The sequence below is a fragment of the Nesoenas mayeri genome (assembly GCF_963082525.1).
Source record: "Nesoenas mayeri genome assembly, chromosome: 1".
NCBI lineage: Eukaryota > Metazoa > Chordata > Aves > Columbiformes > Columbidae > Nesoenas > Nesoenas mayeri.
The window spans coordinates 41214805-41238920 of record NC_137541.1 but is presented as its reverse complement, the minus strand read 5'-3'; the positions used below and the strand labels follow the sequence as shown (position 1 = coordinate 41238920).

The following is a 24116-nucleotide window of genomic DNA, read 5'->3' as shown; positions in this document are numbered from 1 at the left end:
GGACTGCCCAGGGAGGGGATTTCTCACAGGAGGGAAGTCCCAGGTGGCTCTTCCACTCCTGCTGGTCCCTCGGCCTCAGAGCAGCTTAGTCTGGGGAAAAGCTGTCGGTGAGTGTGTAGCCAGTAAAAACTCTACTGGCACATCTCATTCTTAATCTGCAGCACTCCCTGCATTGCCATCCTCGTGGCCCTGATTCAGCAAAACCCTCATGCCTCTCTCAGCGTGGGGAGATGCCCGCGCCTGTGTCGAGTGTTGTGGTGCAGGAAAACATCTCTCCTGGGCCTCGGGTCTGCATGCCCTGCTTGCTTGGACGTCCCAGGCAGCCCAGGAGAGGTGGTGCAACTCAAAGAGACCCAGCAGGGTTGGGGGGACAGGTCAGGTTTGTTTCTTGGGGCAGGAGGAAGGGGCGGTTTGCTGAGATGGGTCTTTCTCTTTTCTCCTCTTCTCTCCCCTGAGCACCTTGGCAGAGCCTTGCTCTCAGCTCAATGAAAGTAGGGCAGAGTCTAACCACATTTCAAGCTGTCTGCGTTTTTGGATTCTGGGTAACTGCGATCTCTATCTGTTCCTAGAAAAGATTTAAACAACTTATAAACCACAGCTGGGCAGAGATAATAAAGGAAGCAGTACTGGGGTGGAGAAGAATCTCCCCAGCATGTGCAGAGTGGGGAGAGGGGCGCTGCAGAAGGAGCCGTGGGCTTGGCTGTGGAAGAGGATCTCCACATGGCTGCTTGGGCTACGGGGGGACATAGGAGGGCTGCCTGAGACACCTCAGGAAGTAGCAGTATCTCAGTGTAAAATGTGTGTATGTACATGTATATACATGCATACATCTATATAAAGAGCAAGTGGAGATAGATACATTTAGCCAGGGGAGAAGGGGTCCAAACCCTGCCATGGTATCCAGAGTCCCACGTCTCTGTGCAAACACAGCACATGCTTCGACTCCCAGCTCCCATCCCTGTTGGCTCCACACCTGCCATTGCACAGCTTTCCAAGCAGGAGAGACTCTGGCAGGAGAGGGTTTAAAACCCTGCTCTGCAAGGGTTTGAAAAATAAAACCCTATGATGATCCTCTTGCATGAGGCCAAAACTACAGATCCTTGTCCTGTAGTACTGTCAGCCAGGGAGGTAGACGGCAGGTGGGAAATTGGGAGGTGAGGAGGGAAGACAGAATGAAACACATTTCTGTATTGGCAAAAATCCTAGCAGAGAGGTAGTTCTTCCAGCAAATGCTTTTGCCAAGATGCTTTGTTTAGTTTGGATAGCCAGAATAGGGGCTGGTGGCAAAAAGATGTTTTTCTACCCTAGGAGAGCGTGCTATAACAGCTGTATCAGCCTGTATATTCTCCACAGTTCACGATAAAAGCAAAGCTGAGGAATTATTAGGAAAAAAAAAAAAAGGCGCCATATTAATTTGCCAGTGAGATACTTAGCTACTTAATCCCTTCCCAGCCTTCCTCTCAGGAGCTGGCGGAGGCCTGGCATGCATGAGAAAGCTGTGCCAGTCTAAAGCGGGGTGCAACTGCACGCATGTGTCTGCTGCAGGGGGACAATGCTGGTTCCCAAGGTCACTGTGATGAGGGTCGTGCCCTCAAACACCCTGAGCTAGAAAGCTGCTGCAGGCCAAAGGAAGGGTCCCAGCTAAAAAACAAACAGCACAGAAAAATAAGTGAGGGCAGCAACAGGGGGAGGAATGAGGCGGTCTGGGTGCAGGGGAGCACGGGGTCTCCTTGAACAAGCTTGGGGGGAAGGAGCTTGGATTTGGAGGCAGCCGTGGGGCAGGCCGGGGTACCAGAGGCGGTCAGAAGCTGCTCCGTGTCAGGGTGCGGGGAGCCGGGGCTGGCACAGCAGCTGGCTTGAAGCAGAACTTGCTGAGGCTGGAGCAGCTTTCCTATGCAGACAAGGCCAGAAGGGCCATCTGGTGATGCCACTGCTGGCAGAGATTCATCCTGTGGCTCCCTCGGAACTGCTGCCACCTTGTCCAACATGATCCTCCCTGTGTCTGCCCCGCACAGGACCCGGCCCTTGCCAAACCTGCCCGTCTTCCACCCTTCACCCCTTGCAGAGAGGATGCACCGCCCTTCACGCAGGATTTCAGGGCATGATGTGCACATTGCAAGGTGTGCAGCTGCCAAGGAGAGGGGTTGGGGGGCTCCTGTTTCAAGAGAGCACGGCTGGGATCTGTCAGCAGCGTGCCCTGCTCCTGCCCAGCATTCCACCCACAGCGTTTTTGGTGCTAATGTGAGAAAGCTCAGCCCAGCCCAGCCATGGGACTGGTGACACATCCTGTGGCCGTGGGAGGGCCGTGTGTCTGTGACTCTTGCTCTTGTACTCCCACAGGGCTGGCGAGGCAGCGGCTGCTGCCAGGCTGCTCACAGCAGCTGCACACCCTTGGGGCACAGCAGCGGCTCTGCCGCTGTTTGGGGAGGCTCTGATTTGAGCCTTCCCCAGTCGAGGCAACCGTGGCGAGCTAAACACCATTGCCAGAGCCTTGACTAGTGCAGCGTCACTGGTTAGCAGCATGAAATAGGCACCTGGGCTTTGCTGGTCGTGGAAAACACCCACGCGCAGTGTCAGGAGGCCTCTGCAAGCTGAGAAGTTATCATTCATAATAAAACCGCGCTCCTCAATGGCGCTGGCAGGAGTTTCCAGAGTGCCCCTGGCGTAGGAGGGGCGGCTGGGGGGCGGCTGGGCAGACGGTGCCAGGTGCTGGAGGCAGCGCTGCCCACAGCTCCCCTTGCTCAACCCCCTCGTCTGGGGGCTGCTGCCCCCCAAAAGTCTCAGCACAAGGGACTCGGCTGCTGCCACGCAGTTGCTGTTGCTGCAGGGCTGTGAGAGGGGCTGCTGGAAAGAGGGGTGTGGGGGTGACAGGAGGGATGCTGTGGGGACAGTGACCTCTGGCAGCAGAGGGGTGTGAGGGTGGCAGCAGGGGTGGGTGAAACCCACTGCAGTGGGGCTGTGTGCCCAACAGAGCCTGCAGCAAAGGTTTATTTTCCTTTTCTGCACCCCATTTTCTGCTTGCTCTCACCAAACAGGCAAACTGCTGCTACGGTGTCTGCAGCTTGCTGAGTAAATGTTGTTCTCCGAGTTGTTGATTACGGTTAATTAGCATTAATTTTGCCTTAAATGGATCCTAGTCGTGCTCGTTCTCTCCGAGGTCACGGCTGCGCTGCTGCTGAGCTGGGGAGACACCGGGCGGCACCGGCTGCGCAACGCGGGGCCGCGGCGGTGGGTGGGTGCGGGGAGGCGGTGGGTGGGTGCGGGGGGGCACCGGGCCCGGCGCTACGCGGGCCGTTCACACGCTTCATTTTCTGTGCGACCCCGCCGAGCCCGGCCCCGTGTCTGCATCTCGCTGGAGCTGAAACACAGCTGGCGCAGTCCCAGCTGCGCGGCTGAGCCGGACGGCGAGTGTTCACCTGCCCCGAAAGGAAAAGCAATCAGTCCCCGCCGCTTAGGGCCCCGCCGGGCTCGGCCGTGCCGCGGCCGCTGGGGCGGGAGCGGGGCCGGGGGCGGCCGGGCCGACGGCGCCATCTTGTGGGCCCGGGCGGGGGTTGGCGGATCAGGGCCGCCGCCCCTCAGCTCCCTCCCCGCGGTCCGGCCCCGCCGGGGCTCCGCGGTGGCCGGGCGGGGGTCCCTCCGCCTTGGCCGAGGGGGCTCTGCTGGCCCGCCCGCTGCGGGTGAGCCGCTTGGGGGAAGCTTTTTCCCCCTTGCGCAAGTGGAGGAAACATGGGCCGCTCTGCAGTCGGCAGGGCAGCTCCCGCCCCGCTGCTGCCCCCGGCTCTGCCGGGTCGGTGTCCTGCGGAAAGGTGTCGGCCTAAGAAGGCGCAGTGCTTCCAGGCAAAGCCCTTCCAGGCAAAGCAGTCCCGCTGCCCCGGCTCGGCACACGGGCTGTGCCGGGGAGCCTGTGCCAGGGAGCCATAGGGAACACAGTGAGGCTGAGGCGCAGCATCAGCCCCAACAGCGCGACAGGCGTGTGATGATAATTTAGTCCTCTGGAATCTTTCCAGTAGACGAACAGAAAAAGAGCAGAAGCGGGGTGATTTCTGCGGCAGACTCATTTCGCTGGTGAAAGGGAATTACAGGAGAGCCCCCTGCCTTCCCCACGGCGGTGTCAACACCTTTCTTTTTCTGGTTTCCCCTCGAGTCGCTGATTGTTCTGTTCCCTAGAGCGGTTCAGCGAGTGCGAATGCAGCGCGGGCATTGGCAGCTTCTGCCTCGGCATCATCCAGCCCTGCTGAGAGGCACTTGGCGCACAGCAGCGCTAAAAACGCCGGCAGAGGTTTGGCCGCGCTCGCTGGCTGTGCCGTAGCTCCCGTGGCCAGGCAGAGGGGAGCTGCACAGCGCGGCCCAGGTGAGAGGAGTCAAAGAGATTCTGAATCCTCAGAGGCGCGTGTGTTGCCGCTGGCTGGTTTTCCAGCATTGGGGATTGAGCCGGTTTCTGACAAGGCAGCAAATCCGGAGCGGCCATGCTGGGGAACGCTCTGAAGTGCTTGCTACAGTCAGGCTCATCGAGTTGCTGCAGCTCTTCTCTGTGCCAAGCAGTGTTTCTCTTTTGGATGGTTGTGGTGTTAAACGCTTCAGCAATAAAGAGGCTTTGTTGTGGTCTCTGCAGCATTGCTTTTGACTTGGCTAGCAGTAGCCTTTTTGTCTGAATAAATGCCTTCCCTGGAGTTGGCTGCGGGGGCATGCGTGGGCACGTGTGTGTGTGTGCACCTTCACTTGCGGGTGTACATTTGACACAGCTGTGAACAGGCAGTTCTGGTAGGTTCAGCACTTGCCCAAACTTGTTGGTTCCTGTGTGCCAGAACAATGTGCTTTTCCTCATGGCTGGGGATGCTGGCCACTGTCACCAGCTTTTAACAGCGCTTCAGTGAAATTAATGGCCACTTTCCAGCTCCAAGCAGAAACTGTTGGTACAGCCCAATCCTGTATTTAGTCTGAGGAAACGATCAGCGTTTGCTGCATCAGAGGAAGGACCAAGTCATATGGGCTCTGGCTGGGCCATGCTGCGCTAGGGCTGCAGTCGGGCAGGCAGGTCCCCCCTGGCCGTGCTGCAGGTCCCAGCTCACACACGGCAGTGTACTACTGTACAATGCGTGAGTGAAGGTCATACAGTGACCTATTCCTTCAGAGCTTTGTAATTTATTTCCTTTGGCACAGGTATCCTGGCGAGTTCCACCTAAGGATTTTTGGGGGGACGGGGTGGAGATCAGTTCAGTCCCGCTACAGGCTGGTAATAGAAACACAGAACTCCTCAGCTTTTCCTCATCTTCCTCACATTTATGTCTCCAGGGTTAAAATCCAGTCCAGAATCCCCAGACCAAATTGAATTAGAATTTAACATTCAAAGATTCAGGCTCCCTTTAGGCTCTAAGGAACAGAATGTCATCCTGTCTCGCAGTTAATAGCTGCTGGGTAGTCGTTTCAAAGCCATTTCTTTTCAGCGAGCTCTACCATAGCAAATTCCAGCAGTGAATGTATTTCTGGTCTGGCCGTGCCACTAATCCCACAGCTGAGTCTTACGTGTGATCTCTTTTGAAATGCTAGATCTGTATATATATATATATATATATATATATATATATATATATTTTCATTCCAGACAGCGATATTTCTCAGACTTGGCATTTAGAGTGGCAGCAGGGTTGTTTATAGAAAGAGAAGGGAAAGGACGGAAGGAGGATGTTGACCTAGCAGCCCTACAAACCTACCGCACTTAATCCACTTATCGCTCTGAATTCCTGAAGCAGATAAATGCTGATAACAGTTAAAACACATCACTGACAGGAGCAGCATGTTCTGTCCTCTAGAAATACATCAATGCTGGAAACCGCAAAGCTGCGCTGCCATGGGGATGAGCGTGATATAAGAGCCGACGAAGCCCTCGCTGTTCCGCAGTGCTCTTCCACAGGAGGGTAGCAGCCCCTGCCCCCTTCTCTCTCTCTGCCCCCAACTACCTTGTGATGGTTCAGGTCTGACAAATGCTGCCGAGCGCTGTTGTAACCCCACAGCCCCCCAGAGCCACAGCTGCCTGATCTCTCCCTACACATCTGAAATACCAAGCGGGCCCCAAGTGTCTTGTTACCGCTCCTGATTGTCCTTGCTGCTTGGCGTTAAGACCTGTGAGGAGCGACTTCCAGCTGAGACCAGCCCCGTGCAGCTCACGTCAGCGTGTCTTGGGGAGAGGAGTTGGTTTTGGCTAATCTGAGCTAAACCTTCCCTGGAGGAGTGCAGCTGCTGCACCAGGCTTGCAGAGCCGCACAAAGCCTCCTCTCCCCATCTGTCAGGGCTCTCAGCGAGCTACCGGAGCCATCCCTGGGCTCAGGGGGACGCAGCGGCCGCAGCTGCCTGCCACCCCCTGTGCCAGCACCTCTTCCTCCTCAGGACCCGTCCCAGGCTGAACAGGAGGAAAAATGCTGTAAACCAAAGATTGCTCTGGAGCAAACCTCACGCCTACAAACTCTGGAGGGATAAAACAGCTGATTGAGAGTGACTTTGACAATGCACCATTTACGGGCTCATCAGTCTTCTTGGATCTATCCCTGCACGGCCATCCCCTACCAGTCTCCACAGCCCAGCACCCCGTGTGAGCGGGCACCCTTGAAATGGCAGCAAAGTGCTTTCTTGTGGACGGTGCGCATGTCTAACGAGAAGTGCAAAAGGAGGAAGCTGCCTAGAGAGAAGCAAGGACCTCAGACATTGGGGCTTTTTTCGAGGCAGACACTGCTCAGCTGTTGCATTGCAGGTGTTGTAGCTAAAAACAAGCTTTCGTTGAAATCAAAGAGACTTCATGAGTACAGGCGGCAGGATTCTCCCACAAAAAGAGGTTTTTCTTCTTCAAAGGGCTCTTCTTAGATTTCCCTACAATAGATTTCTTCAGGCTTGCCTGCATTGTGAAGCTGATTCAGAGCCAGCATCATGTGGATCTGAAACATCCCAGCTGTTAGAGATGGATTCGCTGTCTGGTCGTTCTCACTTCTGGAATACGAGCGCCTTCCTCCAGAGCGACCTCATGGAGGAGGTGGCTGCTGAGGGGGGTTTTGTGTGCTCGGGAGCACAGTGGAGCCGTTCCTCTACTGACTGCTGATATGGGCACTTGTTTTCCGTGTTGAAGGTAAAACAGGTGACCCCACACTTGAGTGGTCACATAAAGAAGGAGTTTGACGGTGCTGCTCTGCCCTGAGCCGAAACCCTGTGGCACTGCTCAGTAGCTTTCCTGTGTATACAAACCACTTGGTTAAGATAACTTAAAGTAAGGTGCCCTTATTCCAAAAGCTGGATGGTCCGTGCAGTGGGATAATCATGAATAGCTGTTCCAAAACAACTGTGTAAACAAATTATGGTGCAAGTCCCACTGTGCCGCTGTTAAGCTTGCCCGTCACTCCAGAGCCCGTTGAATCCTTCCCTGAATTTGACCACATTCACCTCAAAACGCCTCAATCTGCATCAGTCAAGGCACATTTTTTTTTTCTGTATTCCCAACATGTGGCTTTGGTTGTTTCGGAAGGGGGCAAAGTTTGCTTTAAATGCGCGTGATACTTCACAGTCATCAGCAGACAAAGCTCTATGCGTTATGGAGCTTATGGTCTGCTCTTGGGTCACCGGCTGGTAGGTTTAACACCATCACAGTATCACAGAGAAATGACCCCAGTGCAGGGAGGAGCCTGACCGAAAAGCAGAAGAGCCCGCATTTGCCAGGAAGAGCTTGCCAAAAGCAGTGTGTGTCCATCCTGCCCGTCCCTTCACCAATGAGGGGGGATCAACCAGCTGCCTGGGTGTGGAAATACCTGACAAACCCCCATCTCTTCTGCCCTTTGGATCTTCGTGTCTAGTTGCTTTCTTACAGCCTTTGGCCCCTGCCATGGCCTCTCATCTAAAAGCCATCTTCCTGTTTCTTTGGTTGCTTCAATGTGGAGGTAAAAAACCCAATTTTTTAATTGCTTTTGTTTACTCTCACGTTTGTTCATAGTAGAGCATTTCCAGCTGCTATCTTTTGCTAATTTCCAGAGATCCCCTCTAGGAATTCGCGCGCTGCTGCTATTTCTGTCTTTAAAGCATTTCAAAGCTGAGCGAGAGAATCCTCAAGAAAGGAGGAACATGGGAGAAGGGTTAGATAACCTAAATAAAATGGTTTGGCTTTTTCCCTGGCATGTTCTTCTCAAGCTAATGGCTCCTGGGATACTGTAAAAAGATGGATCTCTCCTCTGTTTTGTTACAGCAGTGCTCAGACACGTCTTGTATAGAAACTATATTCATGTGTGTTCTGCTGGGTAGAGAGAAGGATGATGAATGATTTTAGAAAATAAGGCCCAGACGAGACCACTCGGGTTATCACTCCTGCAGTGCCTGCAGGATTGTCTGTTACCTCCTTTCCATAATATTGTATCTGGTGTACACAGGACTGTGCGCTCACAACAAATGAGCGTGTCCCTCAGGACTGCTGTATCTCCGTTGCTTTTACAGCTAAGAGCCTTTTTCTAGTGGTGTAACCTAAGCTCTTCCTTACTCTCAGGTTATTGTCCCTGCCTATGTTGTCTGTAGAGGATTTGCCCTAATGGATGTTACTTTCTGACAGTCCTTTCTGGACAGTGGCCGTGCTCTCACTCCCTTACCGCCCCCCACAACTCTCTGTGGCACTTGGCTTTCAGTAGCGCCGAGTCCCGCTGTGCGGAGGTGAGGCTGCTGTTGTGATGCAGCGTTAGTGCACGGTGACGGGAAAGCAAGGCTGGCTGTGCTCTGTGACAGCTTTAATGCCTTGTTATGAGCCTGTTCATAGATGCAGAACCCCAGGGAATCCCATCAAAAGCATGAATGGAAAAGCCTGCCTGTCCCCTACTTTCTCTCTCTGCTGGTTTTTTCCCCTTATATTTCCATGTCTCTGAAAGGAGCCTTCATTTTGTAAGATGACTTCTGCATACATTTCCAGTTCCCCTTTTTAAAAGACAACGGTGGTTTGCACTAGCCTTCTCTTAGGTTGCTTTGTATGTGGTGTTATGTCAGCTGCCAAACAAATAGATCCAGAGTGTTAAACCCAGATTTAGCTGTGAAGCCAAGGAGATCCTATACCCCAGAGCTCCTTACTAGCCCATGGCTCACTCTTAGCTTTTTTAATATTTTTATTAAACAAAACAGCGAGATGAACTACGGTGTGGTTCCTCATCTGTGCTTATTCATCGTCTCTCAGTAGACATCATTGTCTACTGAACTGCAGTGACGGATCACTTCCAGCAGCCCTGCCTGTGTGAGGAGGAAGCACATGAAGGGCACGATCTCCCATCTCTCTGCCTAAGATACTGTCACGTACAGATACTGGAGATCTGTGGTCTTCTGCAGATAGTTCCCATATCTAGCATCAAGTTCCCATATCTAGCACTGAGTCTCACCCTTAGCTGCCCATTTACAGCAGCGAAAGTTTGGAATGATTAAGCTGTGTCTTATTTCTCGTGGCCTCAGTACGCGGCCCCCATGCAGAATATGCAATTTCCTTCCTTGCTTGTGCTTCCGAAACACACAGTCCCACCAAAAACACCTGTTTGTGTACAGCACCTTCGCTGCTGTGGAGTCATCATGTGGGAATATGTAGATGCCCAAGCAGAGGTTTGTAACTCAGGAGTTTCGGGAGATGTCCAGCCAGCGTTTGTCTTGGAGAATTGCTTTCTATTCACCCGCTGTAAGTACAGCCTCACAGCACTGCAAAAATCACTTCACCTCCCGCTTCATTTCCTGTCTCGCTGCGTGCTGGTGCTGTACGGAGGAGCTCACAAGGGAAAAGGGGAAGCCTGTGAATGCAACAGGCTATCGCAAATCACACAGCAATTACCTAAGAGATGTGGCAGATCACACAGGGCACGTGCTCTGAATCACTCAGTTTCTGACAAGGACCAACACTGCATGCTGTGGGTGCACTTCCTGACGTACAGTGATTTTCACTGTGCAATCTCATCTTTGGGGTAGCAGTCTTCTCTTGACTTAAAGTGGTATTAGGTGGCTACTAACAATTATTACCCTTACAGGGGAAGATGTCGATGTACAGCAGAATCCTCCAATCCAGGTTGCACTGCTCAAGGAAGGGATATCCATCCCCTGTAAAGTCACCTTTCCTTACATACCGAAATACACCACATTTTCAATCACCTATTACTGGATAAATTCACTGGGCCAAAAAGCATCCATCTATAGTAGGTCAGAAAATGTAGCCATCCCTTCTGGAAAAGAGAATACGACTGCTACCGTATCTTACGACCACAGGATCATGACACTCGGAAACGCCTTTTCTACTGGTACATACTACTGTGAGGTCAAATGGAATGACATCCAGAAAATGGGAAAGGGAGTGTTTGTCCTTGCTAGAGGTAAGTGAACAACCAGAATGGAGGGGCATGTAGTTAAAAACCAGCTGGATCTGGCTATGAAAATATGATCTTTGCTCTTCTTCACCCAAATATACTATGAAGCCAGGTTGGAATAATATTTTATGCCCAATTCTTAATGCCATCAGAGTTGAAAGTGCTTTACACAGGTGACCTGAGCTGCTGTTTCTGGTGCACAGATGAGGACATGAAGGTGCAGGAATTTTTATCTGCCCGGCTGCAGCTTCCTGGGAACAGCAGGATTAAAGTAGGGGTCTAACTAGGGACCCCGGGCACTGGCTCAGATGGTGCCTTTAGGTGTCAGTGTTCAGGGGGCAGTGTGGTTTGGCCTTCAGCAGTGTGACAGAGACAGCTGAACACAAGATCAGTGGTTAGGGTGCTCACTGTAATCAGATGAACAGGTTAGGAGCTCACAAACAGGTTAGGGGCTCACTGGAATCTCCCCGTTTTCCATGTGGTATAAGGGATCGGTTGTGCATTAATGCACAGACTGGAAAGCGAGGGAGAGCTTAATGTCAAGGTAAGAGGAATGTTATAGAAAAGCGATAAGGACTTGCATGCTGGATTTGTATTACTGAATGCTGGGTGTGAAAAACTTCTTAGAAAGTGTAAATGCAAAGAGCTGTGGTGAAATAGCTTTGCTACACTGGTCAGAGGGTGCCCACAGCATCCACCTTGCTAGTTTGTGTAGCCTGCATGCTTTCCACCGTCTGTCTTTCTGCCCCTATCACTAAAGACCTTTGCCAGCCTTTACCTACCACCTTGCTTGGCTCTCATAGTCTTGTCACTTCTCTCTAATCTACACTAAGTGCAGCTGCTCATATCCTGCCTCTTTGGTGTGATTCTTTCGCTGCACCCTGCTTTCTGTTCAGCCAGACTAGCTTTTGAAGGGTGTGTGCCTCTGTGCCACTGTATTCTGCACTGCTTCTATGTTTTAGCCCTCTCAAGGCTCTTTCCAGGGTTAAAAATGCAGCAGGATTGTAACTTCCACTCACGCTGTGAATCTTTTGCATTCTTTCTTACAGATACAGGGTACGAAGAAACCTCTTATGGGTGGGAAATCCTTGTTACCATTACCGTTCTTCTTGCTGCACTGAGCATCGCTGCAACAGGTCTGCTTCTGTGGAAAAGAAAGGCAAGTTATAACCAGATTCTAGGAATTTATTTCACTTGCTTCTAACTTGGCTGGATTGGAAGTCCCCATGCTGAAATTTTCCATGCTGAGTGTCTGCCTCAGGTTTATTAAGTTCAGTCTTTCTGAGAAAAAAGATTACAGGAAAGACAAAACGAGTTATTGATTTGTCCATTAAAGAAATTCTAGTAATCATTTTGACTCCAGCGTGCTCTCCTTTAGAGCAAGGATCTGACACAGGGCAAGAAGTCACACTAACAGTGTGCTGGCCCTGAGACTACTCAAGGAGATGTAGCCTTGTGATGAGTCTTTGGAAAATTGCAGCTTGTGCCCGCTCAGTCCTGGCTCTTGTTGATTTAGCTCCTCAGTTGTCTAAAGGAGCCCGTGTGAGGCTGCCTTTCCACGCGGTGCCGGGCAGACAAGTAACGTCCTGGGCACACAAGTGAGTCTGTTGCAGTCCTGATGGCAGGAGGAGGGCAAGACTTCCCCATTTCTAATCCTCTTTCAAGTTTGGTGCTGTGACCTCATTGCAGGGAGACTGTACAACTGCGTTCCTGAGCCATGTCTTGGCCACCATAGAAGAAAAACAATCTGCACTGTGGAGGGGATGGTGACCAGAGCCTTGGGCAGGTGTTTGGCAAAAAAAAACATTGAAACAGAGTGAGAGGGGAAGGTCAGGACAAGGATCACAAGGAAGCCTCTATGGGAGTCCCAACTAACTGGAAAAAAAGAGAGAGACAAGGACCTGAGGAGCCACCTGCTTTAGTTGTTTCTGCTTTGAGCAGAAGGGGATTGGACTAGACAATCTCCAGAGGCAACTTCCAACAGCAGTGATTCTGTGAGCCTGGAAGAATGAGCCTTGCGGGGGAAACTGGGACTGGAATCCAGAGTGAGGAAGCACTGGACCTTGGAGGAGGGTGTTTAGACTGGACTGACGGGGCCCCTCAGGTGAGCAGACCAGGGGCACACGTTGGGACCAGATGGATGCGGAAGTAGAAGCTGGGATGAATAGCTGAGGACAGAAGAGAAACCAAGAGAGGGGAAGAAAGGACACAGCAGAAGAAAAGCCAAAAGTAGTGCTGAAAGATCTCGAGGTGACAGGCAGCCTGTGGAAAAAAGCTTTGGAGTCATGATACTGGAATCCCTGTTATTTGGGGAAAACCTACTGCTCCTAGTACTGCCACCCTCTGCATTCTTCCAGAGATCTCAAGGCTGGCTTAAAAAAAAAAAAAATGATGTCTTTTAGATCTGAATTTGGAGATTGTTGTCTTCTAGCTAGAGTATGCTCCGTATTTACTCATTCAAGCTGCTCTCTGCCACCACGACAGCAGACTCTGTGCATGCATTTTTATGTGGAGTCCGTGCTGCTGGTACAGTGCTACGACTCCAAGGAGCATCAGGCTTCAGCACACCCTGTCAGAGATCATCAGGTTGAAAACAGAATGGCAGAAGTTGGCAGACCTGCTAATCTCGTGAGATCTACCTTGCAGGCGGTCTGATGAGGGAGGAAGGAGTGTAACCAGCAGAGTGACCTGGCTGGAGACAGGCCCCCATGTCTGCTGGCCTAGACAGCGTCTCCATGGGGATAAGGGGAGAGGCACTGCCATGACTTGCCGATGGGCATCTCTAGGTTTTGAGGTGGGCCAGCAAGTCTCAGACCCACGGCCTCTCCATGGGGCCCATGCAGTCATTACACTTGCCCTCCTGCAGAACACAGCCCGTATTTCTCACCACAGCTTGCTCAGACCTGCTGGTTTTAAAATGTTTATCTTTAAGAGAAGCTATTTAGCATCCTCCTTAGTTACTAATGGACTGGAAAGCAGTTCATCGTTTTCATGTGATGTGAATATAATCATCCCACTTCTTTCAGAATTAGAACAGAGATACTTAGCAAAGCCTCCTGCCTTTTCTGCCGCCTCTCTTGCTTGCTGAGCAGGGCTAACCCTTATCTGTGCATGAATGGAATGTGTTCAAGGAGAAATCATCTGATACAAGAAACATTTCAGAGGAAGAGACCTTCTTCCTTCAACTCCATGCCAGGCTTGCACATTGGTGTGTGTCACTGACTATATGTTGTCATTAATGGTCACCTGGTGCTCTTCTCTAGACTCCACGTATTAGCCAAAGCTTTCTGGCCAAATCCTGACAAAGGTCACTGTATTTTGCCTCTCTGAAATTTCACCACACACTTTGAACGGGGCCCTGCTTTACTCCCTGTCCTACAGCATTGTTGAGCATTGTTAGATATAATACTTACATCCTCTGTCCAGATAAGTTTCAGCGGTGGAAGTGATTTCTGTGTGCACACAGAGCCCAGTTCTCCTTTCCACTGCTCCCGTGTTAAGTCAGCAGACTCCTCCATTTTACCCTGTGGTCAGGAAAGGGAGCAGCCCGTGTCCTGCAGAGTGCCAGCAGTCTTTGCTGAGGAAGCACTCGAGGGATGTGCGGGCAGCTAGCTTTGACATGACATTGGTGCTCTCTTCATCTTTGGGGAGATGGTGTTTTCTCCAAATGTGCCATTGGGTGTCTTGTCCTGAGCAGGTGTTGTGCCCTAGAAGGAACCGGCTGAACATCCTGACACAGAAGGTGGAAACGCAGCCCCCTCCAGTCACCCCAGCACCACCACCACCACCTTCTTCTGTCTATGACGTGAGTACCAGAATCACCCTCCATCCCATCTGCCCACATCATGGTGCAACCCTTCCTTTCCCTGCCCTGCCATGGTACAGACAGCACCAGCGTCATTATGTGAAACGTAAGCAATATGTGTGTACCAGTCTGGTACTGGTGACCTTGCTTCTGTGACTGTTGCGTGTATCCATCCTGGTCCCACTCGTGGCCTCCCCAGTGCGAAAGCCCTGCCAGGCAGCACCTTTGCTCTGCCAGCACCATGGCAGCACAGAGCAGCACGTGTGGGGCCAGAGAGGGCTCCTGGTAGTAGAGGTAGACGGGTCTCCACAGGTCAGGAAGGAACGGGGGATCTCAGCCCTACTGTGTACTGTGGAGTGTCTCACGGACATGCCCTTCCCCGCTGGAGAATGATGACTCAGTAAAGGGGCAGAGAGTAGTGGTCCTCCCAACAACCCCAGCTGTTTAGAGCTCTTGCTGTGACACCTTCACTGATGTCAGTGTCGCAGTGGCACTGCAGTCCTGAGCAGGGTGACTAGCTCTTGAGGGGAAAAGGGCAGGAAGAAAGTGAAGGGAGTCTCTCTTTTGGACCATTTCCCCTTTCATTGCATAGGATCTCCTTTTCCATTCCCCAAACGGGGGAACGCCGACTGCTCCCACTCTCTGAGCCCAGTAGCCACAGTGTCATAGGTAATAGGATTGGAGTGGCTCTTCTGAAGTATCAGGCCCAGACCTCAGCTACCTCAAGTAACCATGACCCGTAATCGCATTTACAACCCACCCAGCTCCATTTAAAATGGATTCCCTTTGCTCCTTTTACTCCCATGGGAGGGCTGCTCCTCTAAGGAGGGAAGGGTGGGTTTTTTACCCTGTAATCTGTGGGACAAACAAGGAGAAATAAAATGAAAGTGAGTAGAGAAGGATGCTGCCTGGATATTAGGAAACCTTTCTGACTGTGAGGTCTATAAGAGCTGGAAAAGTCTCTCCAAGGAAAACCCGTAAGCGCTGCTGCATTAATCATTTAAACTAAACAAAGCGAAGCTCTGGAGAATGTACTACAGAGAGGAGCAAAGCTCTGCTAAGGAGGCAGGAGACCTGATAGGGGGAAGATACAAACAAGAAGATGGGTCTGCCCCCTTCTCATTCTCACTTCACAGGGGAGGGCACCGTTTTTTTGGCCCTTTAATTTTTGGAGTAGAGCTTTAAAATAAAGCTCTATGTATTGCATGTGATATGTTTATTCTGGGCAAAAAAAAGCAATGCTTTGGGTAAAGGAGGCTGCAGGTTATAAACCTTTTCATTTGTATCAAGTAATTTCTTTTTAATTCGGGCTTATAAAAATCCGAATGGGTAGTTTCCTGCTGAAGTGGATGATTTCTGCGAGGAGACAAAAAAAAAAGTCAAATCCATTTCTCGCTCAGTCGGCCTCGTCATGCATCCTTAGCTCCATCTTAATTACATGTTTCATCATGTTGCTCTGTTCAGGAGGCCCCGCTAAGGCTAATCTAGGAAGCCAGCAAAGCCAGCCTCAGGCACAGGCAGTCCTGGAGCAGGCTGGGCCCCTGTGCTTGCAGCCGCCCCATGGACCTGGCCCTGCCGGCCTTTCTCCAACCCCCCTGAACCACTCGCCAGCTGTGTGGGGCTGGTGGCCAGCCCGGTGTGCAGGGCAGGTGGCTCCGCTCTCTTTGGCAGAGCAACAAGCAGCCTCAGACCATTTGCATGCTGGGGGGTACCAGCCCACCCACCAGAGGGTGTTTCACCGTGGAGCAGCTGCTGTGGGTGACTCGTTCAGGCACGAAGCAGCAGCTCCCGCTGCAGACATGGCGCGTGGGGAGAGAGCAGGGCAGCGAGGTGAGGAGCGGGCAGCGTGGGGTTCTGAGGTGTAGCAGGGAAGTTAATGGGGGAGACAGGGCAAGAGCTCTGGGATAGAAACCCTGCATTGGATGGGCCCTCAGGACAAGTGAGGGGAGTGGTCAACAAACCTTATTTCCTTTGAAAGATGAATCTGGTATCCCACTGCTAAATTCTGTTTGGACTCTGCATGGTGTAAGCCCAGCCCTGCAAACTGCGTTTGAAACCAGGTGTGTTGTGAAAACCTGCTAGTGTTAAATTAAGTGTTGAACACTTAGTGCTTAATTCATGGAGAGGACAGAAATTGGGATAAGCTAAGGCAAGGAAAAGGAAAGGACAAGTGTGAAGTAATTCTAAGTGATGAGATAAAGAAGGTCAGAGATTAGGTGATGGGACGGGAGAGCAGCATGTGCCAGATGTGCTATTTGTGAGGGAAAGCAAGAGGACAGGGAACCACAGTGTCTTTGCAGGCTGGGAGCAGGAGCAACAGGAGGCAGCACTGGACATCGAATTAAGGGCTTGGGACTGCTTGGGGCAGCTCATTAAACACTCTGTGTCACCCTACACAGCAGCAAGGCTCACCCTGTCATGGGAAGAGTCCCAGAACACCTTCTGCAAAGCCATGCTGCTGAACATCCCTCAGAGCAGATGCCTTCCCCATCAGCTCTTCCAGGTGCCCCTGTTTACCTGCTGGTACCTGGGAGTGGATGTATGCAGTGAAAAGCAGCAGGCAGCAAAAAGCCCTGGGCACTCACTTTGTTCCTGCTACATTGCAAAGTGTTCCTAGACCTCTTTGTCCTGCAGCCCCGGAGCTCTACCCTATTGCATTGCCTGGACCCAAACCTGTATTTTACTCCATCTTCCAGCTTAGCTGCCTGGTTAATGAGCAGCTTGGAAACAACAATCTGAGGGACTCGCTTCATCCGCTTTACACTTCAAACAAGCTTTTTTGAGCAGCAAACAGAACTCCTGCGGTGCAGGCGGGTTCCAGAGCACAGGAGCTTTTCCCAATGCGAGGAAGATGAAGCTGCTCAGGGACGGGAAGGCATCTGCCAGCAGAGAGGAGAGAGGCCTGTGTGCCTCTGCTATGACAGTAGCAGGTGGTCAGTCACCAAATAAAAGTAATTAATTTGCAAATGGCGGTTGGAGACACCGGCTTTCCAACTGGCTAGCAAAGGACCAGCATTGTCAACAGCCTCCATGGGAAGAGGGCTCGTGAAGGGAGGGAATATTTTTTTGGAGGTTAAATGCCCAAAGTATCCTTCTTTAGACTAGAGCAGTGGAGGAGGCTGCTGCCTGTCCTGTCAAGGGGTCACAGAGCCAGGCGGCTGGGAGAGCAGCACATGGGACGAGGTCCTCGCTGCGAGCATCACAAAGAGAATTGAAAATGAGGATTGGGAAATGGGATTTTCTGTGTGCGCATGTGCACACATGAATAGTTGGGAATGGCTGCTGTAGGAAAGCAGGTTGTTGGGAGTGCGAAGCAGGCAGGTGAAATAATTCGACTGTTCCTGGAGGAAGCTTGGGAATGGGAGAGCTGTCCGGTGCAACGTTCAGCACAGGCCCCTCCTGTCTGAGTGCCTGTTTGTTCCAAGCCCTCATCCCAAATGCTGCTCCTCTGTCATCCTCTTCAAACCACCATCCTGCTGGCCATGATCCTGAAAGATGCTGCAACTCCCAGCAAAATGATGGGGGGGTCAGGCAATTGGCTGCCCCAGAATCAAGCCCCCGTGTTTCGCTCATCCTCTTCAGTGTGTTGCAGAGCATCTCGATCCTTCGCAATCTCTCCACTAATACCATCTGCCCCTCTTGCGGATGAAGCTCCTCCCATCTTCCTGTTGCCAGAGAAACAGCCACCTTGGCAACCTGCTGTCATCCTTGAAACACACATGGAAAAGTCCTCCGGATTGTTATGTTTGATCCTCCAGGCAGATCTGGAGCATCACTCAAACTGACACACATCTCCTCTGACACAATTACCTGGGGGGCCAGCGGGTGTATGTGTGTTTCTCTGTGTAGCTGTGTGGGACCACAGGTGTCTTTGAGGGCCTGGGAGTGTATTGATTTTCTTTCTATTATTCTTTGCTCACTCTAAGAAGAAAGGGTAGTTCTGGTTTGGAAAAATTAAACAAACAAAAAAAACAAGCATAGAAAATAAATAGAAATCATGCCCAATTTAGCGTTTCCCATTTTCAACACCCCCAGTGCTTCAGGACTTCAGCCTCACCTCTCTTCTCACCCTTGTATGCCCAGAATAACCAAGAGCAAGAGCTTGTGGGTGTCAGGCACCTAGAGAGTCTTGGGCAATGCAGAGCACTGTTGGTTACCTGTGGTCCCCATGGTGCACGATATCCTTTCATGTGGCAGAAGAGTCTTTATTCTGCATTCTGGGACAATTTGGAGCAAAGGCAGGGGCATTGGCATTGTTCTCCACTGCCTTACACAGGGTAGGTGACATCAAAGCCCATCTCTGTGAGCCTGAAAAAGGAAGATGATGCAGTTGCACTGTAAAGATTTCAGGGGAGAAGGATTTTCTTTTTGCCCAAGTTCAGGTCGGGAACTTAAACATTTTGGAAATGGCAGGGGTTCCTAAAAAATGTCAGGCACGAGATGCGGAACAAGCCAGTGGAAAATAAGTTGTCTTAAACCTAAGTAATTTGTTTGACCCCTGCTCTCTTCTCTCTTCCCTGTGCAGAGCCTGGATTTGCAGCACGTTGATGTCTATTCTGTCATTGAGAACGACACAAACAACCTGTCGCCCAGAAAGAGTCCTCCAGGGAAGGTAAGGGCTGGGGCCCTGTTTTTGGAGAGTTCTCTTCTGCACTGGGCACATGGGGAAAGAAAACCCACAGTGTTGCCATGGCCCTAGCGGGCAGTGTCTGTGTCTCCAGTCCCACCGAAGGGGGAAAACGGGACGTGGCCTCCACTCACCAGCTGGGCTGCACATGTGGGCTGTCATCCCTGTTCCGGCAGAACCCTTGCTCCTGCAGCCCCGTGTTCATGCAGATACTTTGCTGTATGGCATACGCTGAAAGGCATTGAGGGGTTTGGTGTCGCTGCTCCCCCTGAATGAGATAGACATTCATGGAGAGTTGGGCAGATGCTGGTCGCCACTATTGCCTTTTCCAGATTATTTAGACAGCTGGGAAGTCCTCTGGGGTAGAGGAGTCTGTGCACCCAGGGCAGACCCTGGACACAGTTTGCTTTCACCAGCAGTAGCCACCTGAGAGTCCTTTCATGGTAGCAGAAGGTAAGGTGATCTGAACAGAGGTTGGGCTGAGACAGTCTCTGTCAGCTCTGGAGCTCAGGAAAAGGTGGTGTGGGTACGTTCTGGGCTTGGATCTTCTTGCTGGGCTGGGACTTATGAGCTAGAGATAAGGAACTAAATCCACTCAGTGAAAGCAGCTGCAACTCGGAACATGCAGATCAGTTGTGGGGGCCACATGAATCAGTCCAGAGGCCCATGCAGCCCTCTGCCCTGCCAGGCATCAGCTGATTCCTAGGGACAGAACTTGCATCAGGCAACCCAGGGAACATTTCCTTCCTGTCCTCAGAACTTTGTTGTTCTTTTTCCCATCCAGACCTCTTATCTGCTTAAAACTTATATTTACCCTTCTAATGTTGGAAAATGTTCCTGAAAAATGCCTCCTGCTTCCTGCCACCGGTGTCCTGTTGGGGAGAGCTCCCCATGTTTCCCATGCAGTGTGGACCATGGTGCGAGCTTCAGTTGGCACCATCCCTCTGTTTCAGGAAGGACAGTATTTTAGTGTCTCAGGCATTTTCACAGCTTCCACCTTTTAGGAAAAGGTGATCTAAAATCAAGCGGCCGCCTCTGTGTAAGAGCTACTTGCCATGTGGTCTGGTCCCAAAGCCACTGGCCTCCTGCAGTGACTGCTGTGGCCCACAGTGGTTGGTGGTAGTAAAGGCAGCGGTAGGTATGAGGTTATTGATGGGAAGGGTGGGTTGTTTTCTATAGGCTGTCTTATACTCCAGTGCATCATATGCTATGGAAAAGATAGCGTCCTTGGTTTTGTGTTCTTGCTGCAATTTGATTTAGTTGGTTAGGGAGAACAGTAGGTCCTGATCCCTTTTCCCTGTCTGATTTATTCTTCTGTATACCTTTATCAGCTGCCCCATTCACAATGATTCAGTCTGGATGATGAGATGCAGTAGGTGTGGGGTTTCTTTCCCTACCGCGGTACTGCCTGGACTGTGCTGAATTGCTTGTGTGCGGCCCACACCACTCAACTGCTGCTTCGGGAGGCAGCAGGTCTGTAAAACAGAGCAGGATCAAAGCAAGAGCAAAGGAGGATCTGTGTGTGAGTGGGTCTGGCGCTGGCAGTCTCAGCCAGGGCTGGGTAAGGGTCAAAGCAGAGATGGGAGAAACAAAGGAGAAGAAAGCAAAGAGAGAAGCTGGGATGAGCTCTCACACCAAGAGCGAACACCAGCAAGTGTCCTCAGTTCTTGTGCTGGTCAGAAGGAAGCGTGAGTGGCAGGGCTGCATTATTTCTGCACAGGAGAATTTGACTGCGCTTTCCACTCCTGTTGCAAGCACCTTAATCAGCTTCCCTCTCAATCATCCTGGGCTGTGACTGCGTGGGACACTTGTCCTCCAGCCGGCTGTGCCAGAATATAACAGCGAGTTTTCTCTAGAAGTGAGACTCCTGGGCCAGTGGGTTTGGCCTGCGAGTGGGAGCTGGGATTGCTGAATGGTGGCTGACTCTGCTGCTGGTGTCCAGGCCAGCCCTGGCTTTGGGGAGCAGCGCATAGAGCGGGAGCCCTAGAAGGGAGCGGGGCAGAGAGCCCCTGAAACGAGAGTATTTGCGCGCTGTCACACCGGGCCGGCAGCCAGCTCGGGTGGCAAAGGGTTAATCCTGCATGTTTTGGAGGTGCCTGCACTCAGCACATTCGTAAAATGTTTCCCTTTGGTGGTGGCGACAGAGAAAATGCTAGTGTAGGTAGGGCTTCCTTCACCCGGTGGCATTTCAGCTGCTTGCTGTGTAACCTTGCTTACAGCAGGCCTGTGCCACGCAGCGCTTAAAATATCAGTCTGTCAGCGCCTTGTCTACACAAGGAACGGTTGTGAGGAATAGACTCAACTGTTGAAGAAACAGGATTGAGGAGGTCAGGGAATTCCTCCTTCACAGAATCCAAAGTGATTTATTTTTTTACCAAGTCCAATTTTCCCTCCCCTCCTTGTCTGACAGCTTTTTTGGGGGTAGAGTGACAAGTAGAGGAGGCATCTTTATCCCTTGGGCTGTATTAGTCACGTTCGTCTCTGGCAGAGCAACATTTCTCACTGTAGTGGCTTCCGTTTCCGTGGATCACTTATAGCCATCTCTAACAGAACAAATGTCAGTGTCTGCTTATTAAGAATCAATTAATCTTCTTTTGAATAATTTTCCTCCATTTCTTTTTTTCTCCTTTTCGTCATTCTGCAGACACCTAAGAAGCAAGCAACTCTAGATGAATCCTGCGATACGTTGTATGAGAATATCTAGCAGGGAAAATCTGACCCTGTGAGGACCAGACATCTTTCTGTGCAGCAGAACTACTTGCCTCCCCCGAGATCTACAGCCACTTCAGGGCACAACCACGAGGGACTTGTGAAACCCTGGCTCCTTCTAAACTGCCCTTCATTAACAACAGAATGTGTCTGTTTGACTCCTGCTGGGGCTCAGTCTGCACTGATGCTGTAAAGCTGTTTTGCAGATGCAAAAGAAAATCTGCTTTTGTCAAGCACTCACAAGTACCTTAGAAAAGGTGCAGATGGGATCTGTGGAAGTTTCTCTCACCTGGCTTGGCTGAAATACTTAAATCTCGATCTTCTGTAAATGAGAGGACAATCCAGAGACCTCCCTGCTTGCTGGATTGATCTTCCAATCCTGACCTGCAGCAGTTCGTCTGATCCCGTGCCTACGGCTTTCCTGACATGGCCATCCATCAGGCCTTCATGCATAGTTTAACTGAGATCCCAGCATCCACCTGCCCGTTTTTCCCCTCTCAGGAACCCCACAGTGAAACATGCTTTCTCATAATCTGCTAATCCCATCAAGTAGTCACAGATGCCTGCTGTGACCATACTCAGCCGACTCAAATCAGTGCCGCCGAGTAAAAGCTTTCCCTTCAGCGCTATCAGCAGTATACGGTGAGGAGTGGATGCATGGACAGAGATAAAGATGGAGGAAAGGAAAACAGAAAATATCCCTGCCCGGCACCATGTCTCAGTGGCAGCGCCCTCTCCAGAACAGGGAAGAAGAACCAGGAGGTGGGAACCTGAAGAAACTCATTTCCCGGGGCTGCATACGCCAAGCGGGTCTGGGGCCAGGTTCCTGCCCAGAGAAGTTCAAGCAGAACCTCCCAGTTTCCTGTTCTTCTTGGCAATGAGCGTTAGTACCGCCTGGAATTTTGAGCCCCTGTGGGAGCAGGCACGGTACCTTTGCCCCACCAAAACCAGTAGGTTTGCCTTTGTTTCAGCTGGCCAGTATTTCCCACCCAGGGTATAAGGCTTCCTTCCCCCAACCCCATATGTTATTTGGCCAGGTAGGCCAGTTCTGAAACTCAGAACAACTGGACGGAGGAAGGAGGCCCTAGAGGTGAAATTTTTATTCAAGCTCTTCTCTCTCCTGTCAGCTGGAACTTGCCTGCCATTTGTGCTGATGCATATTCTAGTTCTGGTAGGCAAGAGGTTACATTAAATATCCATATAACACGATCAAACCAGTGGATCAAAAAGCTGAAGCTGTTTTATCTCAGATTAAAAAACAACAACAAAATAGCAACCAAACAAAACCAACCCAAAATAAGAATATGCAGCACAACTTGAGAGGAATCATAGAAACCTCTTTAAAGAAGAAGATCAAATTAAAATTGAGCTCCAGGGTCATAGGACCCTCTCTACTTGAAGATAATGTTGCTATGCATCAGAGATAGAGGCTATGGAAAATGTCTCCGGGGCCTCCAGCCTTCCTATACTATGTTTAAAGAGATAATCCGCTTATTGCTTCGCTCTTTTTATTAGAAGAGATTTCAAACATGCAATTTGGACTTTATTTAACCACAGGAAAATGCTTTTTCTCTTTGCAGTGTTGAGGAATTCATTTCAGAAAGAGCAACGAATAGACAGCATGGCTTATTAGACCTGTTTCCCGTTTGTTAAATGATTGCAACAATTATAAATAAATATTTTTGAAGTCAACAAGTTTCGTGTTCACCAGAAACCAATTGTTTTCATAGAAGAATTTACAGAGGATTGTACAGGTATGAAAATGCCTTTCCTTAGCAAATCTGAAGAAATTACGAGATGAATTATAAATATGTTGCAGTATGGCAATAAAATATTCAACAGAAGCTGGTGGATTAGATGAAAAGTGAAAACTTTCAAAATATTGCTGCTTAGTTTTTGTGGTTTGCTCTTTAAATTTTATGAATGCTAAAAATACTGGGTGCTACTGGAAATTTCCTGGCAAGAATCTCACTTTGCAGTGAATTGATTTGTCTTGTCTTTTTGTTAACTCTTTAAATAGCATGTTACTCACATTCATGCCTGAACAATTCTATATATTATATTAAGTAGCTGAAGCTGTTTAAAATGCAACATGAGAGGAAGAAAGGTATTTGGAATAGAAAAGGCTATTCCAGAACAGTCAGTGCTAAAGCGCGGGAAGAATCGCACCAGGTTCTGATCAATTCAGTGAAAAAGTAAAGATGTCCAAGAAACACCGGCAAGTCTGGGGATTTGGGCTGTGCGCCAAAGCTCCCGCAAGTCAGGGGGAGTCGTTGTGTTAATTTCAATGGGTTTTGGATTGGCCCTGGAAGGGTAAAAGGCTGCTGCCCGAGATAAAGGAAGTTTTGAAGCCACGTAGCCACAAGCTAATATCGCTTCTTTGGCACCGTGCACCACGGGCAGCCACAGTAGCATCGGAGTGCGAGAGAGAGAAGTATAAAGCAGAAGACTATGAGAGCAGGGATGTTTGCAAATGATACGGAGTTGTCCAAGGAGGTATGAGGAAAGGCCTCCAGGCACAGGTAGGATTGACTAGGAAATATGATTTATATAATATGGGCATAGCTACTCTGTAGCAGAGATCCGTTCAGGGGAAAGGCAGTCATTTGGTCTTTTTGTCCTACCTGGC

At 50.6% G+C, this 24116-nt stretch overlaps 1 protein-coding gene across 1 annotated transcript; it reads left to right on the top strand.

Annotated features, from left to right (window-relative positions):
• Positions 1 to 7861: 7861 nt before the first annotated feature.
• On the top strand, positions 7862 to 21482 carry NFAM1 (NFAT activating protein with ITAM motif 1; the record flags this gene model as incomplete). Its single annotated transcript, XM_080351113.1, has 6 exons — positions 7862 to 7916; positions 10014 to 10352; positions 11396 to 11505; positions 14044 to 14151; positions 18677 to 18763; positions 21423 to 21482. 6 exons carry the CDS (start codon positions 7862 to 7864, stop codon positions 21480 to 21482), a joined length of 759 nt encoding a protein of 252 aa, XP_080207239.1.
• Positions 21483 to 24116: the final 2634 nt, after the last annotated feature.